Genomic DNA, 23,082 nt, shown 5'->3' with positions numbered 1-23,082 from the left:
AATGGTGCATGTGTTAATAACAGTGATCTTTTGATTCATTTCAAAATGGAAATGTTGCTGTTTTAGGAAACACTGTCTTTAAAGGATTTTGGGATTCTATGACTATTTTGACATTCCTTCAGATAAAAATACAGGCTTATGCATAATTTAGACCAGTGTCATATGCATTTCTTTGACTGAGATTTGTCATGTAATTTGTCTGTCATTATTCAGTTATTTAACTAACTTGTCAAAATATACGTTTGCATGGACTATTTAAGCTATTATTTTACATTATTACACGGCTCTGTGCAATACTTGATTCTGATTGGTCAATCGCGCATTCCAGCGGTATGTTATTTCCAGATAACACCTGCTCATACGGGTACTACGAGTTATCTTGACCGGTCCTACTTCTATGCTTAACGCTGGCGCCATCTTGTGGCTTAAACAGCCGTGGGTTACAATGGAAGACTTCAAGGCAGGTTTCCTTTATAACGTTTTTAATATAGATATTTTTCTTACACAAACGCATCGATTCGAATCAGACGGCTCTATTAACCCATCGGAGTCGTGTGGAGCACGTTATTTGACGGACAGCTGCATTTTTTATGGACTTCAAACACAACTACAACTACTGTTTGGATTAACGTTAGCCTGGACTTTTTAAATATAACTCCGATTGTATTTGTCTGGAAGAAGAATGTCATACACCTATGATAACTTGAGGGTGAGTAAATCATAGGCTTGGTTTCATTTTGGGGTGAACGAACCCTTTCAGCATTCATTTTAACATTAGCAATGGCATATGGCTAATCTTCAGTAATAGATAAAGGCTTAAAGCAGGTTGGAACCGTTTTCCTTCGCGGAAGCTTTGCGTAAGAGCTAATAAAATATTTAATCTCGTGACAATATTTTGTGTCTAAAAATTATTTATTTGAGACTAGTAGCCGTGTAATAAGCGGGATAATGTACACCCAGCCGGTTTTTATCGCAGAATAAACCCCCTCAGAGGGATGCAAGGGCATATCCCTGATCACTCTGTCGGGGTTTATTCTGCGATAAAAACCGGCCGGGTGTACATTATCCCTTACTTAATGCAGCACTAGGTAACTTTTCAACCTTCATAATATATGTAGTTTTGTTGATTAAAGTCATGTACTTTCTTAGTTATCAGTTGTACTCATGTTCGTCAAGGTTATTTACTGCAGCTCTTAATAATTAATGCAGTTCATCAGCATCAATTACGTGGGGCATTATTTATTAAAGGGGGGGTGAAATGCTGTTTCATGCATACTGATCTTTTTACACTGTTAAAGACTTGTATTCCCATCCTAAACATAGACAAAGTTTCAAAAGTTAAGGTGGACGTTTGATGGGAGTATTTCTTTGTCAAAAATACTACTTCCGGTTAGTCATAAGTTTCGGCAAGTTTTTTGAGATCATGCGTCCCCTTTGACGTTAATGGGGGCGGAATTTCCTTGTATGGGCCTTACGGACAATTCTACCGGAAGCGCGTGAGAGAGAGAGAGGGAGAGAGCGAAAGTAACAGCCTACGGCCATCAAAGCGCTGGCTTGTAGGATGCGCTGAACAGGTGATGTGCACATAACAATGTCACCAAAAAAGTGCGTTTTTGGTTGCCAGACCAAGACAGTCCTGCACAGATTCCCCAAAAACCCCGCGGTAAGGCAACAGTGGATGGAATTTGCTTTTCCGGATCAGCAACTGAGTTGCGCGAATGTTTATATCTGTTCGCTGCATTTCGGTGCCGACTGTTTCATAAACAAGGCCCAGCTCGACACAGGATTTTCCGATCGCCTAATGCTGAAGGATGGAGCAGTCCCAAAGTTAGTACCGCAGGCGGTGAGTAAGACTGCTTCAAATGTCTGTGTTTTTGCCTATGCCCATCAAGTAGCCCAAACATGATCACGTATAGTTAATTGATCAATGGAGCATGCGATGTGTAGTGCGTGTACATTTGTTTAGCTGGCCACTATATGTGTAACTTTATGTTTGTGTATTGTAAAAGCACTCGAAACAACAATACACAAAGAGGGGGGAAATATGCTGAACTAAATAAGCACGCTTCTTCATTCAAATGTGCTACTATTCCGTGTCTTTCTATGTAAACACTAACTTAGCCTGCCGTGCAAAACCAGTCCGCTTACTGTCTACACAAACCACGTGTAAACACACAAACACACGTGCACAACTGCACTTCCCACATGTACACCTTCAAAGACAAAAATACGACGATATAATTCAAGTATAAATATGTAAATAACACAAGCCGCTAAGCATATTATATAGTTAGTGTATAACTTGTACCACATAGAGACGTCCTGCTCTAGTCGTTTTTGCTGCTGCTCCTGTTCAACTGCAGCCTCTGGGTCTGATTCCGGATCATAGATGTATGGCTGTATCTGATTAAAAGCCATATTTTTATTTTGAATAAAGTTTTTTTCCCGCTGTTAGGGATGACACAGCTTTACGACGCACTCGACTCAACACAATAGCAGCAGCGAGCACACGTCATTATTTAGCTCCGCTCACACGATACGCCCCCACCCGCTCGGCTTTTTTCGGAAAGACTCGGAACAGCGCATCTTTCTTATATAATTATAAAAAAAATAAAGACTTTTCGGAGATATGCAGGATGCAATGCTACTCTATAGGTACTCAAGATTGACATGACACTGACTGAAACTGAGTGTTTCACCCCCCCTTTAAGGTACAGATATTGGGCCTCATTTTAGCATTTGAATGACTCAGTTGACTTCAGGATGTGGTATGACTTTGATTTGGCATAGTTTTTACTTTTTCATAACTACAGTATCTGACAGGGTTTACAAAAAGCTGAGAAAAAGCCCTGAAACCTTTATAAAGAGGCAGTTTTAACATAGACCTCTGTCAGTATAAAAGTTTGTTTCAGATTCATCTTTATATTTCTGCTTACTTCAGTAAAAAATGTTGTAATTGTGATCAAATAAAGAGAAAATCAAATCAAATTAGGCATTTTCTTTTAATAACATTGTAGTGATCATTTGATTTGTGGCTGTTTTAGGAAACATTTTGTCTCCAGTATTCATGATCTGTGTAAGATCGTCTGTGATTGTGTTTCTCCACAACAGCTGAATGAAAACCTGTTCTCATAAGAAACATCACATGTTAAAACAATAAATGATTTCTGAAAGCTTTGATGCCCAATGACATTGTACAACAAACATAAACTCATTAGTGTTTTAGTTATTTTACACACCGATTGCTGGAAGTGTGTTAGAAACAAAGAAACACATATTTTATTAGTTATTACAAATTTAACTAGATCATTGGTATCGAGAGATATGCTGTGATTTTAAGCAAAGTACAGAGTAGAGAGCAAAGTGGCTTCACATTAGCAGTACCTCTCTCTCTCTCTCTCTCTCTCTCTCTCTCTCTCTCTCTCTTTCTCTCTCGCACTCATCTGCGCACTGAAAACCAGGAAGTTTGTGGATTTGAGAGAAACGAAACCTATTTCCCTGCTTACACAAACCTCTGCCTAAGGATCGTCACTCTTCTAGTTTGGTTAAAGCTGTAAAAGAGGGAATATTTTAACTTGTTATTCTGTCAAAGCAGGTAAGAACAACAATCCTTAACTAAAGGTTTTATTGTCTTTTTAGTTGCATTGAAATATTTAATTGTAATAATTTAACTGTAGGTATTTGAAAACAATTCTGTTCATTTGGATGTCACGTTAATTCTTCGGGTGAAAGATTATTTAATGCTAATACACAAAACTAAACCTTATATTTTGGGTTGCTAGTGTAAGAATGGATTTCACCTGAGAACAAACTAAAGGGATTAAAGCTGCAATAAAGACAATAAAACTTCACTATCTGAATGCAAGAGTAAGCAAGACTGCACCTGGCCCAATCCTATTTCCTCACCCCTGCCGAGATATGACCCTCTCACCCTCTGGGTCACATGCAAATATCACAGATACTGCCACAAGCTGTTTCTGTATGGTCAATACAAATACTTTTGGTGTGATTGGTAAACAGGTTTCATTCTCACATCAGTGGAACTGGTGACATTCCAGCTCTAGTAAAACAGGTCGTAAAAGAAGGACAACCGGATTTGTTCCTCTGGTGTGGGGAGATGCTCATAAAGATCTTTTGATAAACATTTGCTGTCAGGCCTCAAGGATAGGTGGGACCATTTAGGTCTGAGAAAAGAACCAAGATCTGCATAAATATTTGGGTGCTAAATGTTTATTGTTCTTTGATCTGGTGGAGTATTTAAGGGAAAGGAGCAAACCACTCGAGGAAGCATCTGTATCCAGAACTTCCCACACTGTTCCCGTGTGTTTCTAGAAGCCAGGTAAAATGATGACTCTTTGAAACTATGTATATACTATTTTATACTTGAGTAACATTGTATGCTGATCAGTTGTGTATCATTGTCTTTTAATTTGACTATATTTTGATGATTTTGCCTGGCTAAATAAACATTAACTTTGATTAATCTTGTATTATTCTAAGGCCGCTTCTTTTAGTACGATCAAACGGAGTCTGGTATTTCCGCAAACGTTGTCTCGGCGTAGATCAAACAGCAGGACGCAATGGCGGGAGCATGGAGCACCACATTAGCGATAATCTGATTTCTGACTATCACTGTATTAGCAAGTTGCAGTTCCTGTGATTATTATTCCCATTACGCTTTAAGATGAGTAAGCAGGCGCAACCACTTAAAGGTAAAATATTCACTCTGCAATCCTCTGACTAATATCAGAACCGGCCCGTCTGTGTTTGAGAATGTAATTCGCGAAACATATCTCTAAGAGATATCGGGTCCCTTGATGAACGAAGATAGTGAGAAGTAGAGATACTCAGAGAGATCAAAGATCTAAATTAAATCACAACTAATCATACGATCAGCCGTAATTTATAAATGTAACAAACTCAAGGTAACTACATACAATTAGATTCAGATTAAATTAAAACATGGAGTCAGATTTAAAATTGGATCTTCACACTTTAATAAATTACAGTGTCCTTTATAGAAGCGCCCGAAAAGACGAACACGCAGTATTCCTTCGACCAGCTGTTGGATTCCTTCGTTGGGCCAAACAGGTGGAGTTTACACTAGGCAACGTGGGGGAGAGGACGCTGGCGTTGTCGGTTCGCGGCTTCTCCACCCACAAATCATGTTACTGTACTATTAGATTTAGATTTTATTTTATTATGTTTGTGACTAGTCTAACAGTCAGAGCTACAAATGGGACTGTTGCTGATTGCTGGCAGCCACTGAGAGGACGTTGTTCGTCGCTTTGCCGTTTTCCACCGCTTCTCTGATGTTTTTTTTTTTTTTTGCTGCGGTTGGTTTTGGTTTGAAGGACATTTGATGTTGCTCCCCGCGGCTGCTCACTGGTGGTCTCCCTCGGGCTTGAGCTGATGGCTGAAGTTTGCACCGGGCTAGCGTCATCCGGTGTCATGACAAATCCTGTCCCCCTGTGAAATCGTGTCCGCAAGGACCCTCAGAGCGATTCTATTGGCTGAAAGAAATTTTAATAGGTAATCTGTTCAGAGCCTGATTACAATTCTTACACAATCGCGTTTTGATTTTTGCTGTTTAAATTGTGTTAAAATAGTCTTTGATGTCTTACAAAGCATATGTTTCATATATTAGTAGTATATAACTGAATCTATAAGTGCTTATATAAGTATATAAGATATATGCAAGCATATAATCTATTTACTTTGTGCACCTGTTCTTTATATTGCTGGGTTTTTTTTATTCTTTATTATTTACATTATAGGTACATTACTATGTCATGATTTTGTATTGGTAGTTTATCAGTCAAAATAATTCAGAACATGTTTTTGCTCCCATTATAGCAATCAGTTACATACTTCAAATAAATGTTTTGCGTGTGTATGTGTGTACTTAGTATGGCAATGAATTCATAGTTTATTTTTAAACAATTGCTTGTCCAGAACCATGTATAACAACTTTTGATCAGTAGGGATGGGCGAGTATCACCGATATCGATACGATACTTTTAAACTTATTTTTTTAAATGATTAAATATATTAAATTATTTAAATGGCTAAGAGTAAAAATACCCACTTAACATATTTGAAAGGTTAATTGCAACTTATTAGATCATAATTTTTTAACACATTTTTAACACAACGTTTAGTTGTAGTGAAATTAACCATGGAAATCTACAAATACTAGCCTATTTGAACTACGGCTACTGTAGTAAAAAAAAAAAAAAAAACATGGTTCAGTTTCACAAGGGACTGCCAGTGACTGAACGTTGCACTCATAAAATGCAACCTTTTTATTCTTATAGGGATTTATATTAACATTAGTTACAGCATAGAACATGATCAATTTCAACTTTTAACATTACATTTAAAGAGTGATATTGCACTATGTAGGCTACAATTTCTTTTTTTTTTTATTGTGAAATAACTCAAACTATTATGTTTTTCTGTCTTCTGATGAGCATTATTCTGGACTGTGTGTTTAAAAGCATCAATGGTTTCTTATGATAGTTTCGGGAAACGAAGTTCTGTTTGAATAGTGTCATCAGTGAACGGACGCTCTCTTCTGTGATCGATTGGTTCTGTCTTGTAGCGTTTGCATGCATTCAGATCATGGTTCAGATGAGAAGGAAAATAGTCCTATATCTACACAATTAACATAGTTTATTTGTATTGTATGCAAATAATCTTTTTAAATAAACAAAATTACTGGTAAAAAAAAACACCTTAGTATCGATATTTTTATTTGAGTATCAATACTTTCGATGCTTCCATAAGTATCGATATATCGATACTTCATATCTATACGCCCATCCCTATTGATCAGGCATTTAAAACCGCTACCAGCGGACACGATTTCATCTTCATAGGCGGACTTGCGGAGTCATGACAAATCCTGTCCCCCTGTGAAATCGTGTCCGCAAGGACCCCCGGAGCGATTCTATTGGCTGAAAGAAATTGTAATAGGTAATCTGTTCAGAGCCTGATTACAATTTCACAGGGGGACAGGATTTGTCATGACACCGGCCGTGGAGCGGCTTGGACTTCTGCGCGGACCCCGGTGTGTCCAAAGAAGTGCCCGTAAAAATGTTCTGCCCCCTGCATGGTGCTGTGGCGATCCCCATCGTCTGAATCGTCATGAAGACCGATCATCTGGTCTTCAGCTGTCATGCCTCGACAACGTCATCAGGACACTGCCGCTGGGAGAAATGTAAAACATGGAGTGGACCACAGTGTGCTGCAGAGCTTACAGAGACTTCCACCATCAGCTCTGTTTCTGTTCACCATCAGCTCTGTTTCTGTTCACCATCAGCTCTGTTTCTGTTCACCATCAGCTCTGTTTCTGTTCACCATCAGCTCTGTTTCTGTTCACCATCAGCTCTGTTTCTGTTCACCATCAGCTCTGTTTCTGTTCTGTTTTCTGTGTTGGTTGATTGTTTTTAGTATTCTATATTTTTACTTGTCATTCATTTTTTTTGTTTTTTTTTCCCCCTTTGTTGCACTTTGAGATTCTTCGGAATTAAATGTGCATTATAAATAAAATCTATTATTATATTTTTTTGCTCATTCATTAATGATTTACATGTTTATTTATGTAGGCTATTCCTTCAGAAATGTCTGAGTCTGCAGCGAGTCAGTGTGTGGATCAGTTCAGCTGTCCCGTCTGTTTGGATCGGCTGAAGGAGCCGGTGACGATTCCCTGTGGACACAGTTACTGTATGAGCTGTATTACTGACTGCTGGGGCCAGAAGGAGCAGGGGCCGCCGTACCGCTGTCCCCAATGCAGAGAGAGCTTCAGTCAGAGACCTCTACTGAAGAAGAACACTCTGATAGCTGAGATGATGGAGACGCTGCAGAAGACGTCCCTACAAACGGCTGCTGTGGAGTGTGATGTTTGCACTACAGAGAAGAACAGAGCTGTAAAGTCCTGTCTGCAGTGCTTGGTCTCCTTCTGTCAAACTCACCTGCAGCCTCACTATGAATCTCCTGCGTTTATGAAGCACAAACTAGTTGAAGCTTCCAGACACATTCAGGAGAACATTTGCCTCAGTCATGGGAAACTTCTAGAGATTTACTGTCAGGATGATCATCAATGCATTTGTTACTTGTGTATGATTGACAATCATAACGGTCACCGTGTGGTTTCACTGGAATCTGAATGGACAAATCAAAAGGTAAATGGTTTTATTAATTTTTACCTGTTATTTAGAATTTTATGTTTAACTTTTTTTCCCATCCACTACTCAGACAAGTAGATGATATAAAATTTTGCATAAACAAACGGGTGCATTTTTGTGCAATTGGTCCCTGATTGTTGCTGTATTCAGATTAATCTTTCTTTTAGATATTAAAGGTGCCCTAGAATGAGTTGAAACAATATGTTAAATTGTTCTCTGATATCTACATAGAGGGTATGTGGCTTATTTAAGGGCAAAAATGGTCCAGATACAGTATTACAGGTCCATTTACAACCCTAAAAATTGTCCCTAGGATGTAATGCTCTGTTTTTGCCTTATTTGGAAGGGTCATGAATATTAATGTTGAGCTCTGCTCTGATTGGCTTATTTCAGCAGCTCACAGCAGTTCAGCGAAGCAGCTCATGAGTCCTGACAGAAAACAGACCGACTGAATGACACTTTAAGCAGAACATCTCTGATGGAGATTGCTAAAATGCAGCCTACTTGTTTATGCGAGAGAGCACGTTCGTGATTGCGGTTGCCAGATGTCAGTAATTTAAATCCCCCAAATAGAGCTTTTCTGTTAAAAGCATATGCACGCGAGCTCTCTTTCATGCCCGGATGATCTGAAAACACAAATAAACAAGTAAGCTGCATTTTAGCAATCTCCATCTGAGATGTTCTGCTTAAAGTGTCATTCAGTCTACATTTTAGACTTGTCTTTTTTCGTCAACAATATTGCATGTATATATAACGTAGTCACAATGTAGGCTACGCAGTGACTGATGTACTCTGAAATTCAAGCATGCAAGCAAGCAAGTTCTCAAAAATATAAATATATAACTTTATATTTTTACAAAATGAATAGCCTTGTCAAATGACTGTCGTTTTAACTTATATGGTGAAAAAGGTGACGTTTGCTAGAAGGATCGAGTGAACGATCTGTAAGCAACGTATCTACGGTTGTATTTTGTAATACAAAATAATATTAACCTTTGTCATTAGACCCACTATTTAGTTTTGTATGGTACTTGGTGTTTCATATTGTTACTGTACTAGCATCTTGCGTTATCTAGACAATGCGGTCTCTCTAAGAAACTTTCAATTTAATCAGAAATTGTTTAAACAGTCAATAAGTGGATAAATCACTACTTACTGCTTGCAGGAATACAGTTGCCCCTTTCTTACGTTGAAGACTCTAAGCGAAGATTGCTTGAAATGGGCCAAACAAACGAGCGATTTTGAATGAAATTGCTGTGGTATCCTATTATAATAAACCTCAACCATGTCTGTTGACATATGAAAAGTCCTCACGTCTCCTGCACAGCCTGGAACATGATGAGAGTTGCCGTTTTTGCTATCCTTCAGTGTCGCTTGTTTATCTGCAGTCCCAATGATTCGGCTCCGTTAGTTCCGCCTGACAATGAACATGTTTGGACAGATGCAAATGTTGGGGGCATGCATATAAATGATCCCCAGCGCTTGCGTCACGGTTGGCATTATGTTGAGAATCATGTGTTTATGTTTTTCATTCATGAGATTTACATAAGAAGTAGGAGGCAATGGTGTTTGAGACTCACAGTATGTGATGTCCATGTATTGAACTCTTATTATTTCACTATGGCAAGGTTAATTAATTTTTTAATTCTAGGGCACCTTTAACTGTTTGAATTAACTTTTATGTAGACTATCTCTAGCCTTACTATACTCAGCCAGTCATCAGTCACCTACACCCCAATAATCCAACCCCTGTAATGTGTGGTGGCTGCAGGAGATATCTCAGGAGAATGATCAAGGAAACACAGACACAGTGCAGTACTATAACATTCTCAAATTTATTAAGGAAGAAAGGTCATATATCTAGGTGTAAGAAAAAGCAACATTCTTCAGGATGTCTTGAGCATCCAATCATGCTTAAAATCAAATGTACCATATATGGTATTTCAATTTAAAATCAAGTAAGACATGTATGTGCGCAAAATGTGTGTATGTGTATCTTTATTGTCTGGGTGTGTGAGATTGTGTAATTATGTTTTGTCTAGTGTGTGCACGCACCATGGCAGAAAAGTCAGTATTATACAAGGAAAGTAAAAAGGTGAAGCCCAAGAAACAAGAAAATTTTAACATTAACTTTGTATGTTAACATCCTCAGGAAGAGTTAAAGGAGATAAAGCTGGTGTGTCAGAAGCTGATCCAGGAGCGAGAGAGAGGTCAGCGGGAACTCAGTGAAGCTGTGAAGTCTTTTAAAGTGAGTACAAGTATGAGGACCAGACAACGTCTCAAATCACTAGTACAACAGATATTTGTTTTAATGTTTTAAACAGCCCGAATTGTAATCTTGCTAATTTTTATTAGACTGAAAACATAATCACTTTGGATTGGAACAACATATATGACAATGGAAATGTAAATTTATTATTTAAGCTGTTGTTGCTGTGTGTGATCATATCTTTGTGTCTCTGACAGAGTTCAGCGCTAGAGACCATGGAGGACATTGAGAAGGTCTTCACTGAGCTCATGTGCTCTCGTGAGAAGAAACGCTCTGAGATTAAAGATCAGATTAGAGCTCAGGAGAAGACTGAGATAGATCGAGCAGAGGAACTTCACAAACATCTGGATCAAGAGCTGACAGAACTCCGAAAAAGACAAGCAGAGATTGACAAACTTCTGATTTCTGATGATCCACTTCATTGTCTGAAGGTAATGATGCAAAATTTTTAGAAGCTAAAATTTTTTACTATGGTGCCATGATTGTTTTTTTGTTTTTTTTAGACAAGATATCACAAACTACGACTAAATTATTTGTCTCATTTCAGAGCTGTCAGTCTGTGTGTGTTTTACCCATATTTGAAGACCTTCCTATCACTCAACACACTCATCTGTATTTTAAAGACATTTCAATCTCAACATTCAGAGAGGTTTTGGAGGACGTCTGTCAACAGCAAACAGCTAAAATATCCAGAGAAGGTTTGAGGGATTTTCCTTGGAATATAAAATGTGTCATTCATACTAGGGATGGGCAAGCTTGTGTAAGCCAAATCTGTGCAGATTTAGGGCAAATACTCAACTTGTGAGTCATCATGATGAATTAAATACAGCATATTGCGCAGAATCTGTGCATATCTGGCTTGCTTGAACAAACATATTTTGTCAGGTTGAATGGTAAACGTTGGTGGACAGCAAATTTTAGGTCTCTCCAGAGATGCTCAATTGGGTTTAAGTCAGGGCAAGAACAGGACAAGACAGGTTTAAGACAGGACAAGAACAGTCACGGAGTTGTTGTGAAGCCACTTATTTTAGCTGTGCGCTTAGGCTCATTGTCTTGTTGGAAGGTGAACCTTCGGCCCAGTCTGAGGTCTTGAGCACTCTGGAGAAGGTTTTAATCCAGGATATCCCTGTACATGGCTGCAATCATCTTTCACTCGATTGTAATTAGTCGTCCTGTCCCTGCAGCCGAAAAACACCCCCACAGCATGATGCTGCCACCATTTGTCACTGTTGAGACTGTATTGGACAGGTGATATTTTTCTCCACACATACTGCTTAAAATTAAAGCCAAAAAGTCTCATAATCAGACCAGATAATCTTATTTCTCACCATCTTGGAGTCCTTCAGGTGTTTTTTTTATCAAACTTTCATGTGTCTTTCACTGAAGAGAGGCTTCCGTCAGGCCACTCTGTCATTTTTTGTAACCTTGGCCAGATCTGTGCCTTGCCACAATTCAGTCTCTGAGCTCTCCAGGCAGTTCCTTTGACCTCCTGATTCTCATTTGCTCTGACATGCTCTGTGAGCTGTAAGGTCTTATATAGACAGGTGTGTGGCTTTCCTAATCAAGTCCAATCAGTTTAATCAAACACAGCTGGACTCAAATGAAGGTGTAGAACCATCTCAAGGATGATCAGAAGAAATGGACAGCACCTGAGTTAAATATATGAGTGTCACAGCAAAGGGTCTGAATACTTAGGACCATGTGAAATTTCAGTTTTTCTTATTTTTATCTGCAAAAATGTCAACAACTCTGTGTCATTTTAAAATTAACTTAAAATGATTTTAGCACATGGCTGCAATATAACAAAGAGTGAAAAATGTAAGGGGGTCTGAAGTGTGTGTGTGTGTGTGTGTGTGTGTGTGTGTGTGTGTGTGTGTGTGTGTGTGTGTGTGTGTGTGTGTGTGTGTGTGTGTGTGTGTGTGTAATATAAATAATCTTGTTATTACAATAATCTTGGACGGTACCTTAAAAATGTTGCCAAATTGGCCGGTGAGTCAAAAAGTTAATTTCAAACCCTGATCTTAAATATAACACTTTGGTTGATTTTAAAAACCAGATAGCAAACCTGCAGTTTACTGACCGTTAATTCACTCCGTTTCAGATCAAATGTAATTTCTTCTATTACTGACAATGATTTGTTTTTGTTTTTGAGGCGGTCGTATTCCTTATAAATATATTTTTTCTTTTTTTTTTGTCTTCTTTTTTTTTTTTACAAACCTGATTCCAAAAAAGTTAGGACACAGTACAAATTGTGAATAATAACATAATGCAATGATGTGGAAGTTTCGAATTTCAATATTTTTATTCAGAATACAACATAGATGACATATCAAATGTTTAAACTGTATAATTTTAAGGGGAAAATATGTTGATTTTTAAATGTCATGGCATCAACACTCAAAAAAGTTGGGACAAGGCCATGTTTTATTTATTTATTTATTTATTTACCTTTTTTTATTATTATTATTACATTTTTTGCAGACATGTGAATTGTGTTAAAAATGATGCAGAATGAAACAAGGTGTCTGAAAAAAAATAGAATGAAGCTTGAAGGGTAACAGAACAGGTCAGCAACAACATAACCCCCACTGGTCCACTGGTCCTCAGAAATGTCAGTGCCCAAGTCCTGCTTTCAGGTTTGCTTAAGGGAATCAAGTGAAAATGAGTCTAGAGAGATTACTCTATCATAGAATGTGTCCTAGAACAAGCTTTAATTTTTCTGGAGATCATAATCTTCAGCTTTACCTCCAACAGCTATATTTCTTTTCGATATAATTGACGCATTATAATTTAGCGGTGTTGTTTTTTTGTTTAGTCATAGGTTCATGCTCTCGTGTCATATTTTTGTTAACATTACTTTTCGTAACAGTCTTAAAATAATTGTCATTTTCATGACAGACCCCCCCCCCCCCCCCCCCCCCAACACACACACACACACACACACACGTCCTGCCCCCACAGTACTCAGGAATTCGTTTTTTGAGACCTGTTAATGATCGAAATGAGAAGTTGACAAAAATGTTCCCTAATTCATACTATATAGGATTAGACCTTAATATTGACTTTACAATTGTGTTTCTTATTTTCAGTGTCAAATGTTCATGTTGCACAGACTCCAGAACCAAAGACTCAAAATGTATTTAGGCAATGTAAGTTGAGCTATTTTTCACAAACACAAATACTGTACATATTAACTAATAAATAGTCAAAGTGAAATATTAAGGTTATAATAATAATAATAATAATAATAATAATGTTTGTGTCCATTTCGCCAACTTAGATTTCTGTCAGCTGCAACTGGATCCAAACACTGCAAACAAAAAGCTCATCTTGTCTGAAGACAACAGAAAAGCAACACATTCAGATAAAGTCCAGCAGTATCCTGATCACCCAGAACGATTTGATTGGTATATTTACATCTTGTGTCGAGAGGGTTTGTGTGATCGCTGTTACTGGGAGGTCGAGTGCAGTGGGGACGACTGGTCTGTAGCAGTTTGTTACAAAGGAATTGGACGTAAAGGAAAAAGTAATGACTGTAGACTTGGCTTCAACAAAAAATCGTGGAGATTTTCACTTGATAAGCAGAAGGTCTATTTCACACATGATAATGAGCAAGTCCCTCTCCCTGCTGTCTGCTCCTCTAGAATAGGAGTGTATCTGGATCACAGAGCAGGAACTCTGGCCTTCTACAGCGTCTCTGACACAATGACTCTCCTTCACAGAGTCCAGACCACTTTCACTGAACCCTTATACCCTGCTTTTTATTCTGGTAACGGTTCATCTGTCATGATCATAAAAGAGCAAAATTTTAAATGTAAAAAAAATATCATTTTCATAAAATAATATATTAAAATCTACATGACTGTATTTGATAAAGTAACACTTTACTTAAAGCCCTTACGTATAATACATTATAAAGGTATTCAGAATGTAGGATATAACACATTATATTTTTTCATAAATAATTTTAACCAAAGTTAAAATGCATTATAACACTAAATGTGTGTTTAATCAATAGATAAGTATTATGTATTATTATTGTGGTTATGGTTATTCATGAGATCATACAATGCATTATAAGGTGCAGTACAAGGCATAATTACCACATTAAATTACTTTTATAATGTATTATACACAAAGGCTTTAAGTAAAGTGTTACAAAATAACAAGTTAAATTTACTCCTCAAACATTAATTTTAATTCAATAGTAATTCTGTATACTTAAAACATATATATGTAAAACAGTTTACTTAATTTAGATTGTATTTTCTAGTTTGGTTGATTAATGTCATGTACTTTCTTAGTTATCACAAATACCTTATGACAGTAAATAAATCTGCAGTCTATTAAGAGATTTTTCATAATCAAATATTACAGTGAACCTTTATGTATTTCATCATCTTGGCATTTGAAAGTGCTCATCTTCAGCAAGCTTATTTAGTGCAGCTTTTTTGTACATTCTTTTGTAAGAATTTGTATATCCGGGGGGGTGTTTTGAGGGTGTTGGAACGTCAAAAGCTTATTTCGAGGTGTGGTGTGACAGGCAGCGGGGCGAGGGACCGCGAGAGCGGGCCGGTGATTAATGTTCACGAGTGCCAGCTGCGTGGCACACCGGTCTCGTCTCACGGCCATGTGACGGGAGCATATAAGGAGGAGCAAGGGCTGCAGAAGACGAGAGAGGACCAGGCCTGGAGTTTATGTTATGTTTTGTTTGTGTTTGTGGGCAGTCGTCCGTGAGGGGCTGCCCACGTTTTATTTTGTGTGTTTGCGGGCAGTCGTCCATGAGGGCCTGCCCGCGGTTTTACTTTACTTTAGTTTTGTTTATTTATTTTGAATTAAAAAGTTGTTTGAACGTTCGCCGGTTCCCGCCTCCTTCCTTCCCAGCTACTAACTGTATTACACGTGGCTATAAATCAACCTGTGAAATTGTTTTTACCTGCGCCAAAAACAAATAACCCAATTCCATGTGAAAACTACGGACTTGGCAAAACTCGCTAATTTCTGATTCTTGTTTGTCTGTGTTTTGATCTGGAGAAACTATCACAATAGTGCCTCCTACCTTTGTATAAGCGATAACATGGAAAGTCGTAAAAAACACATCAAGCGTTTTCTCATAAAAGATGAGAGAACTCGTCAATAGCGGGAAAAGTTTGAAATTTTGTTCAAATTTACTGTAACAATGGAGTCGCGAACTTTATATAATCCAGTCTTTAGTTGATCCTGGTAAGTGCTCGTTGTCACAGTTTTTTTGTTTCTAGGCGGACCATTAAAGAATAATTGATGAGTTTGATTTCATCTTGTGTCAAGAGGGTTTGTGCGGTCACTGTTACTGGGAGGTCGAGTGCAGTGGGAACGAATTGGCTGTAGCAGTTTGTTACAAAGGAATTGGACGTAAAGGAAGCAGTGATAACCGTTAACTTGGCTTTAAAAAAAAAATCTTAAAGATTGTCACGCTATCATCAGTATCTCTATTTCACACATAATAAAGCCCAAGTCTGCTCCTCTAGAATAGGAGTGTATCTGGATCACAGAGCAGGAACTCTGGCCTTCTACAGCGTCTCTGACACAATGACTCTCCTTCACAGAGTCCAGACCACTTTCACTCATTCCTTATACCCTGCTTTTTATTCTGGAGAAGGTTCATTTGTCAGGATCATAGAAGAGCAGAATTTAAAAATATAATTTATCAGAAAACAGTGCAGCTACCTGACTGTATTTGACAGTTAAAGATTAATTTAAATGTAATAGTTCTGAATACTCTCTCTACAAATGTCTCCACTGCTAAAACAACATACTACCACAACAAAATCAACAATTGCTCTGACTCTCGCAAACTCTTTAAAACATTCTCCTCTCTCCTTTGTCCTCCTCCTCCCCCTCCTTCATCAACTCTTATAGCTGATGACTTTGCATCATTTTTCACAAACAAAACAGCTCTCATTAGCAAACAGTTCTCCTCATCACAAACTGACACGCACATCTCAACAACTAACACGAACACGCTTCCATCGTTCTCTCCGCTCTCCGAGGCAGATATTTCAAAACTCATCCTTTCCAATCACCCTACTACCTGTCCACTTGATCCTATTCCCACTCACCTCCTTCAGGCTATTTCTTCTTCAATCACTCCTGCACTCACTCACATTGTCAACACTTCTCTTCACACGGGAGCCTTTCCCACAGCATTTAAGCAGGCTCGGGTAACCCCACTGCTTAAGAAACCCTCTCTGAATCCAGCACTTTTAGAAAACTACCGACCGGTATCCCTTCTGCCTTTCATTGCAAAGACCCTTGAGCGAGTTGTGTTCAATCAACTCTCTATGTTTCTTGAACGGGACAACCTCCTAGACAACAACCAATCCGGCTTCAAAAGCGGCCATTCGACTGAGACTGGCAAAAGCAGCTTCCAAATCCTCAGTGCTCATTCTGCTGGATCTGTCTGCTGCTTTTGACACAGTTAACCACCAGATCCTCCTGGCAACACTTAAGAGGATGGGGATCTCAGGATCTGCTCTCCAGTGGTTCAGGTCTTACCTCTCTGGTAGGTCCTACAGGGTGTCATGGAGAGGTGTAGTGTCTAAGTCACATCATCTAGCTACTGGGGTTCCACAGGGCTCAGTCCTTGGACCACTTCTCTTCTCCATCTACATGTCATCATTAGGTTCTGTCATTCAGAAACACGGCTTCTCCTATCACTGCTATGCTGATGACACTCAACTCTACTTCTCATTTCAACCAGATGATCCTACAGTCAATGTTCGTATCGCTACCTGTCTGACAGACATTTCTGACTGGATGAAAGAGCATCATCTTAAACTCAATCTTGCAAAGACAGAATTACTTGTTTTCTCAACCAACCCAGCACTTCATCAAAATTTCTCCATTCAGCTTGGTTCATCGACCATAACTCCATCAAGGACAGCCAGGAACCTTGGAGTTGTGATTGATGACCAGTTAAACTTCACTGACCACATTACTGCAACAGGCCGGTCCTGCAGATTTGCTTTATACAACATTAGAAAGATTAGACCCTTCCTATCAGAACAGGCTGCACAACTCCTGGTTCAAGCTCTTGTTCTCTCCAGACTGGACTATTGTAATGCTCTTCTGGCTGGGCTTCCAGCATGCACTATCAAACCCTTGCAGCTGATCCAGAATGCAGCGGCGAGAGTGGTCTTTAATGAGCCGAAGAGAGCGCATGTTACGCCTCTCTTCATCAAACGGCACTGTTTGCCAATGGCTGCTCGCATCAAATTCAAGGCACTAGTTATCGCCTACAAAACAACCACTGGCTCTGCACCAATATACCTAAACTCACTTGTTCAGACTTACACACCCTCCAGAAGCTTGCGTTCTGCGAGCGAGCGGCACCTCGTGGTTCCATCCCAAAGAGGCATGAAATCGCTCTCACAGACATTTTCCTGGACTGTTCCCACCTGGTGGAATGACCTGCCGATCTCAATTCGTGCTGCCGAGTCTGTAGCCATTTTTAAAAAACATCTTAAGACACATCTTTTCCAATTGCACTTGACCAATACAGAATAGCACTTACTGATCACCACAGCAACGACCAAAAAGCGCACACTCCTGGATCATATCTACGTCTCTCATCCGGATTTGTGCCTTCAGGCGGGTATGTTACATAGTTATCATAACTATCAGAATCCAGTGTTCTGTATTTTGCGTACGTGAGTTTTTGTTGTAGATGGCTATTGCTGCGCGTTTAGCTAGAATGCCATACAAAACCAACCCATTGGGCCACTGAATCTGCATTAACGACAACAGCTGGGGCAACAGCCTTAGTCCTAATGGGTTGTTATCATAGCTATCAAAATCCAGTGTTCGGCATTTTGCGTACGTGAGTTTTTGTTGTAGATGTCTTAAAAAAAAAAAAATTGTGTACTGTGCTAATTAATTGAGATTTCTTACAGCTCTTACAGGTTGTTGGCCTTGTCTGTTTCGTTGCTTCTATTACTCTCCCTTTTTTTGTAAGTCGCTTTGGATAAAAGTGTCTGCTAAATGATTAAATGTAAATGTAAATGAATAAAACATGTAAAAAGGTTTAATTATTGTTAAACAAAAAAAAAGTGTATTTTCTAGTTCCCTTTCGAAAGGGAACTCGAGCTGCGTCAGCTGACGCTACGGGGAATGCCTTCAGACACCTTCAGACAGGTGTCTGAAATCGCTATCAAATCACAATCCTACTGACCGTCGGCAGCTGGTGATGTCATCACCGTGCGACCAGGAAGTATAAAAGGGCACCGTGCCAACATGACGCTATCCTTTTCGTCTTCAGGGACTGTTCTGTCTGGGTCGCTAGAAAGTCTGTCAAATTTGAAAAATGAAATGCACACGGAAAAGTAAGGGGGCGTATAGGAAATGCGCTGATCCGTGTCCCAGGTTTCTCACGCCTGAGGACACGCATACCCTTTGTGTGCTCTGCCTGGGGGAAGAGCACGCGCGGGAGGTTCTCGTGGGGGCTTCCTGCGTGAACTGCGAGTGTTTTCCGATGAAGACGCTCCGCTCTCGTTTGGCCTTCTTCTCGAGGGAAGAAGAGCCAGCATCTGGGAGCGGTCCCGCTCATGCCGAGGCTGAGCGGCGCCGTTTGTCCTGGGGCTCCCAGATGGACCTGGCTCATCGTCTGGAGAGCACAGTGCTCGCGGACGATCAGCCAGGTCGCGAGGGCAGGCTGACGGAGGAGGAGACAGAGGGAGACTCCTCCTCTTCGTCAGCCCGTGCTCTTCCATTAGATCAGAGGATGGCTGTGGATAAGGAGGATGATGAGGCTGAGGCCGACTCCTCCCAGCCATCCTGCCCCGTGTATGAGGAGCTGCTGGACGTGATGCGGCGCGCGGCACTGAGGCTTTAGTTGCCGTGGCAGAGAGCTAGGGGAGAGGCTGCCCGCCGGGATAGATTGGGCGATCGGTTTCTCCCCGACCATAGCCGCCCAGCTCCCGGGAGCCTTCCATTCCTCCCCGACCTTCACGAGCAGGTCGTGGGGGCATGGAAGAAACCCTACTCGGTGCGAATCCATCGGCATCAGCATTTTAATTTCGCTGATGTCGAGGGATTGGCCGAGGCAGGGTATGTGTCGATGCCGCCCATTGACGAGATGTTCGCGAACTATCTCGCGTCTGGGCGGCCATCGACACTAAGAGCTCCGGCCCTGCCATCAAAACCTTTGAAGACGACTTCACGTCTTAATGGCAGGGCATACACTTCGGCGGGTCAGGCGGCGGCCTTGCACACTATGTCAGTGTTGCAGGCTTATCAGGCCGACCTACCCCCTGATGCGATGGCCGAGTTGCGCCGCACCACGGACCTCTCTCTCCGGGCGGCCAAACAGACAGCAGTCGCCATCGGACGGTCGATGGCGGCTATGGTCGCCACGGAGAGGCATCTGTGGCTGAACCTAGCGGACATCGGGGTGAAAGAAAAGGCCTTTCTCCTCGATGCCCCGGTCTCACCCTCTGAACTTTTTGGCACCTCCGTCGAGGCGGTGGTTGGAAGGTTCAGAGAGGCGAGGGCGTGCTCGCCGGCTTATAGAACCTGTATTCCGCTGAGGTCCGGGGTGGCGCCCAGGCAGGAGGGTGTCCCTGGCCCGTCGAGATCTGAGGATCATCGGCTGGGCCAACGTAGTAGCATGGCCTCTCGTGCGCCCCCTCCGTGGAGGAGTAGGACGCAGAAGAGGCGGGACACCCGCAACAGGAGGAGGGACATTGGGGAGAAGAACCACTTCCAGCGCCGGAAGCGCGGTGAGTCTCCGCCCCGGAGGGCGTGGAGAATGTGATATGTCCCTTCCTTTCTTCCTTTTTCTCTCCGGGCGCGCTTAACATCAGGCCAGGCGGGCCTATGATGAGCGGATGTGAGACTCTGACAGCCTGCTAGGCCGGTGTGTGAGAGCGCCCAACCCTCAGGTTAGTGCGCCGAAGCATGCATGTTACATGAAGCGATGAGGCACTGAAGACAGCGGGTGAGTCCCCTTTTAGGGCAAACATTCTTTCTTTTCTTTTGTATGTTTGGACTCTATGCTTCCCTGAGGGATGTTTTTTTGCAAAAAATGTGTAACAATTGGAAAAGTTTGGGCCTGTAGTTCCCCTGTTAAGGTGGCTAGAACGATGTTTGTGATAAACACAGAGTGTTTATGTAGGCTGTATGTTTGCTAGTGTAGCAACGGTAGTTTATAAGGCTGTTTCTCTTCTGGATATGTGTAATATGAGCAGTTGAGGCCACCGCACATGCCGCGGGCATGTAGCAGCGATGTAAACTGACGCACATTCTCCTAGCGAACTTTTTTAGCCGTAGCCACCTTTGCATTAGCATTAGCACCTCTGCTAGTGAAAGATCTAGATGAATATGTGAGGTCAGGCTAGAGCAGGAACTGCAGTAAGGTCTGTCCCAGCCCTCTTTAGGGCCTTTGTTTGTGGGATAATCAGACCGATGCTAGTGCATCAAGTTGGCCTAGGCTGTTGATGCTGGTAGGCGCTGCTTGGGAGACTGCGCCATCGCAGAAGGCTTCTACGGGCCGCTGGGGTGGACCATCTATAGAAGGCTGGCTGGCGGGGAGACGCCAGCCGAAGAAGTCCGGCAGTTAACTCTGGGTCAGGTGGTAGGCCTCTGCAGAAACCTCGTCAAAAGTAGGCCCCTTACGGCCTCCCTGGGATGAGTCCCCAGGTAGTGACTGGATGTCCAGTCTTCATCAGCCAGCAGACAAGCCACTGTCAGCCCAACTTTGTGGGCTCGCTGGGTTTCAGCACGCCTCAGATGGCATCCCCTGTGTTCAGTAGATCCTAGGATTGAGCAGAAGAGACTCCTCGCTGGCAAGGGTAAGAAGCACTAAGCTGAGTACTGCTCTCCAGGATTCCCATCTCCGAGTTCCGGTCTGAGGAGGACATTGCCAGTTTGCAGTCCCTCAGTCTGGATGCTCATGAGTAAGAGAGCGATGTCCGGAGGCTCTGTTTTACAGACAGGGTTGGCCAAGCTGGGGTGTCCCACAGAAGTGATACCAGGTGAGGCCTCCCTGGTGGCGTTCGGTGAAGGCTTTCCCGAATAAGTGACGGGCTGGGGCGCCCTCGGGTCCCCTAGCCACATTCCCTTAAGGGACTCCTTCCGTCGAAGTAGTAGGTCCCAGGCCTTCGAGCAAGCCGAGGGTAGGAAACCTCAGATAAAACTTAATAAGGTTCTCTCTTAGGCATATAGCTTGGGCTATGACCATAGGGAATGATGTCACTGGCAGCCTGTGTGGCTAGAGGGGGAGTGGTTCAGACTTTCTGCGAACTCTCGTCCAGGCAGTTCCCACTGCCAGTAAGGGGCGTGCACTCCCCTCAGCATGGCGGCATGGGTATATCGTTCCCCGTAGCGGCAGCTGACGCAGCTCGAGTTCCTTTTCGAAAGGGAACGTCCCCGGTTACGTATGTAACCTTAGTTCCCTGAGAACAGGGAACGAGACACTGCGTCAGATGGCCATGCTTCAAGGTGTGCCTGCCCACAGTCCCTTCAGACGAAGCGGATAGCGTCATGTTGGCACAGTGCCCTTTTATACTTCTTGGTCGCACGGTGATGACATCACCAGCTGCCGACGGTCAGTAGGATTGTGATTTGATAGCGATTTCAGACACCTGTCACGCTGAAGGCGTTCCCCGTAGCGTCAGCTGAGGCAGCGTCTCGTTCCCTGTTCTCAGGGAACTAAGGTTACATACGTAACCGGGGACGTTTGGTTGATTAAAGTCATGTACTTTCAATTTTACAGTATCTGACTACTACAGTATCTGATGCAGAGAAACTTTTTCAGAGGCTCAGTTTTCACATAGACCAGTAGTAGAAACATGTCAGTTGTAGAAATGTTTGTTTCAGATTCATCTTTATATTTCTGCTTTCTTCAGTTTAGTATGTAACTAATGTTGTAATTGTGATCAAATAAATAGCAAATGAAATGAAATGATGCGTTTGTGGTAGTAATCTTTTGATGAAAATGGGGCTGTTTTAGGAAACATTTTGTCTCCAGTATTCATGATCTGTGTAAGATCGTCTGTGATTGTGTTTCTCCACAACAGCTGAATGAAAACCTGTTCTCATAAGAAACATCACATGTTAAAACAATAAATGATTTCTGAAAGCTTTGATGCCCAATGACATTGTACAACAAACATAAACTCATTAGTGTTTTAGTTATTTTACACACCGATTGCTGGAAGTGTGTTAGAAACAAAGAAACACATATTTTATTAGTTATTACAAACCATTTAACTAGATCATTGGTATCAAGAGATATGCTGTGATTTTAAGCAAAGTACAGAGTAGAGAGCAAAGTGGCTTCACATTAGCAGTATCTCTCTCTCTCTCTCTCTCTCTCTCTCTCTCTCTCTCTCTCTCTCTCTCTCTCTCTCTCATGCACACTGAAAACCAGGAAGTCTGTTGAATCAGGAGAAACGAAACCTATTTCCCTGCTTACACAAGCCTCTGCTTAAGGATCATCACTCTTCTAGTTTGGTTGAAGATTATTGGTATCGAGAGATATGCTGTGATTTTAAGCAAAGTACAGAGTAGAGAGCAAAGTGGCTTCACATTAGCAGTATCTCTCTCTCTCTCTCTCTCTCTCTCTCTCTCTCTCTCTCTCTCTCTCGC

At 41.4% G+C, this 23,082-nt stretch overlaps 1 protein-coding gene across 2 annotated transcripts; it reads left to right on the top strand.

The window, feature by feature from the left end:
- Positions 1–3,444: 3,444 nt before the first annotated feature.
- Positions 3,445–16,809, top strand: LOC137084787 (E3 ubiquitin/ISG15 ligase TRIM25-like). Of its 2 annotated transcripts, XM_067451255.1 has the most exons (8): positions 3,452–3,595; positions 5,355–5,532; positions 7,611–8,186; positions 10,342–10,437; positions 10,656–10,889; positions 11,006–11,156; positions 13,548–13,607; positions 13,739–16,809. In XM_067451255.1, the coding sequence occupies exons 3-8, from the start codon at positions 7,626–7,628 to the stop codon at positions 14,299–14,301; spliced, it is 1,665 nt and encodes a 554-aa protein (XP_067307356.1). In that variant the 5' UTR covers positions 3,452–3,595; positions 5,355–5,532; positions 7,611–7,625; the 3' UTR covers positions 14,302–16,809. The 2 variants fall into 2 exon arrangements, with proteins under 2 accessions (XP_067307355.1, XP_067307356.1); XM_067451254.1 differs by lacking the exon at positions 5,355–5,532 and having other exon boundaries at positions 3,445–3,595.
- Positions 16,810–23,082: the final 6,273 nt, after the last annotated feature.

This window comes from Pseudorasbora parva, chromosome 8, assembly GCF_024679245.1.
Source record: "Pseudorasbora parva isolate DD20220531a chromosome 8, ASM2467924v1, whole genome shotgun sequence".
NCBI lineage: Eukaryota > Metazoa > Chordata > Actinopteri > Cypriniformes > Gobionidae > Pseudorasbora > Pseudorasbora parva.
This window is presented reverse-complemented; position numbering and strand designations above follow the sequence as displayed.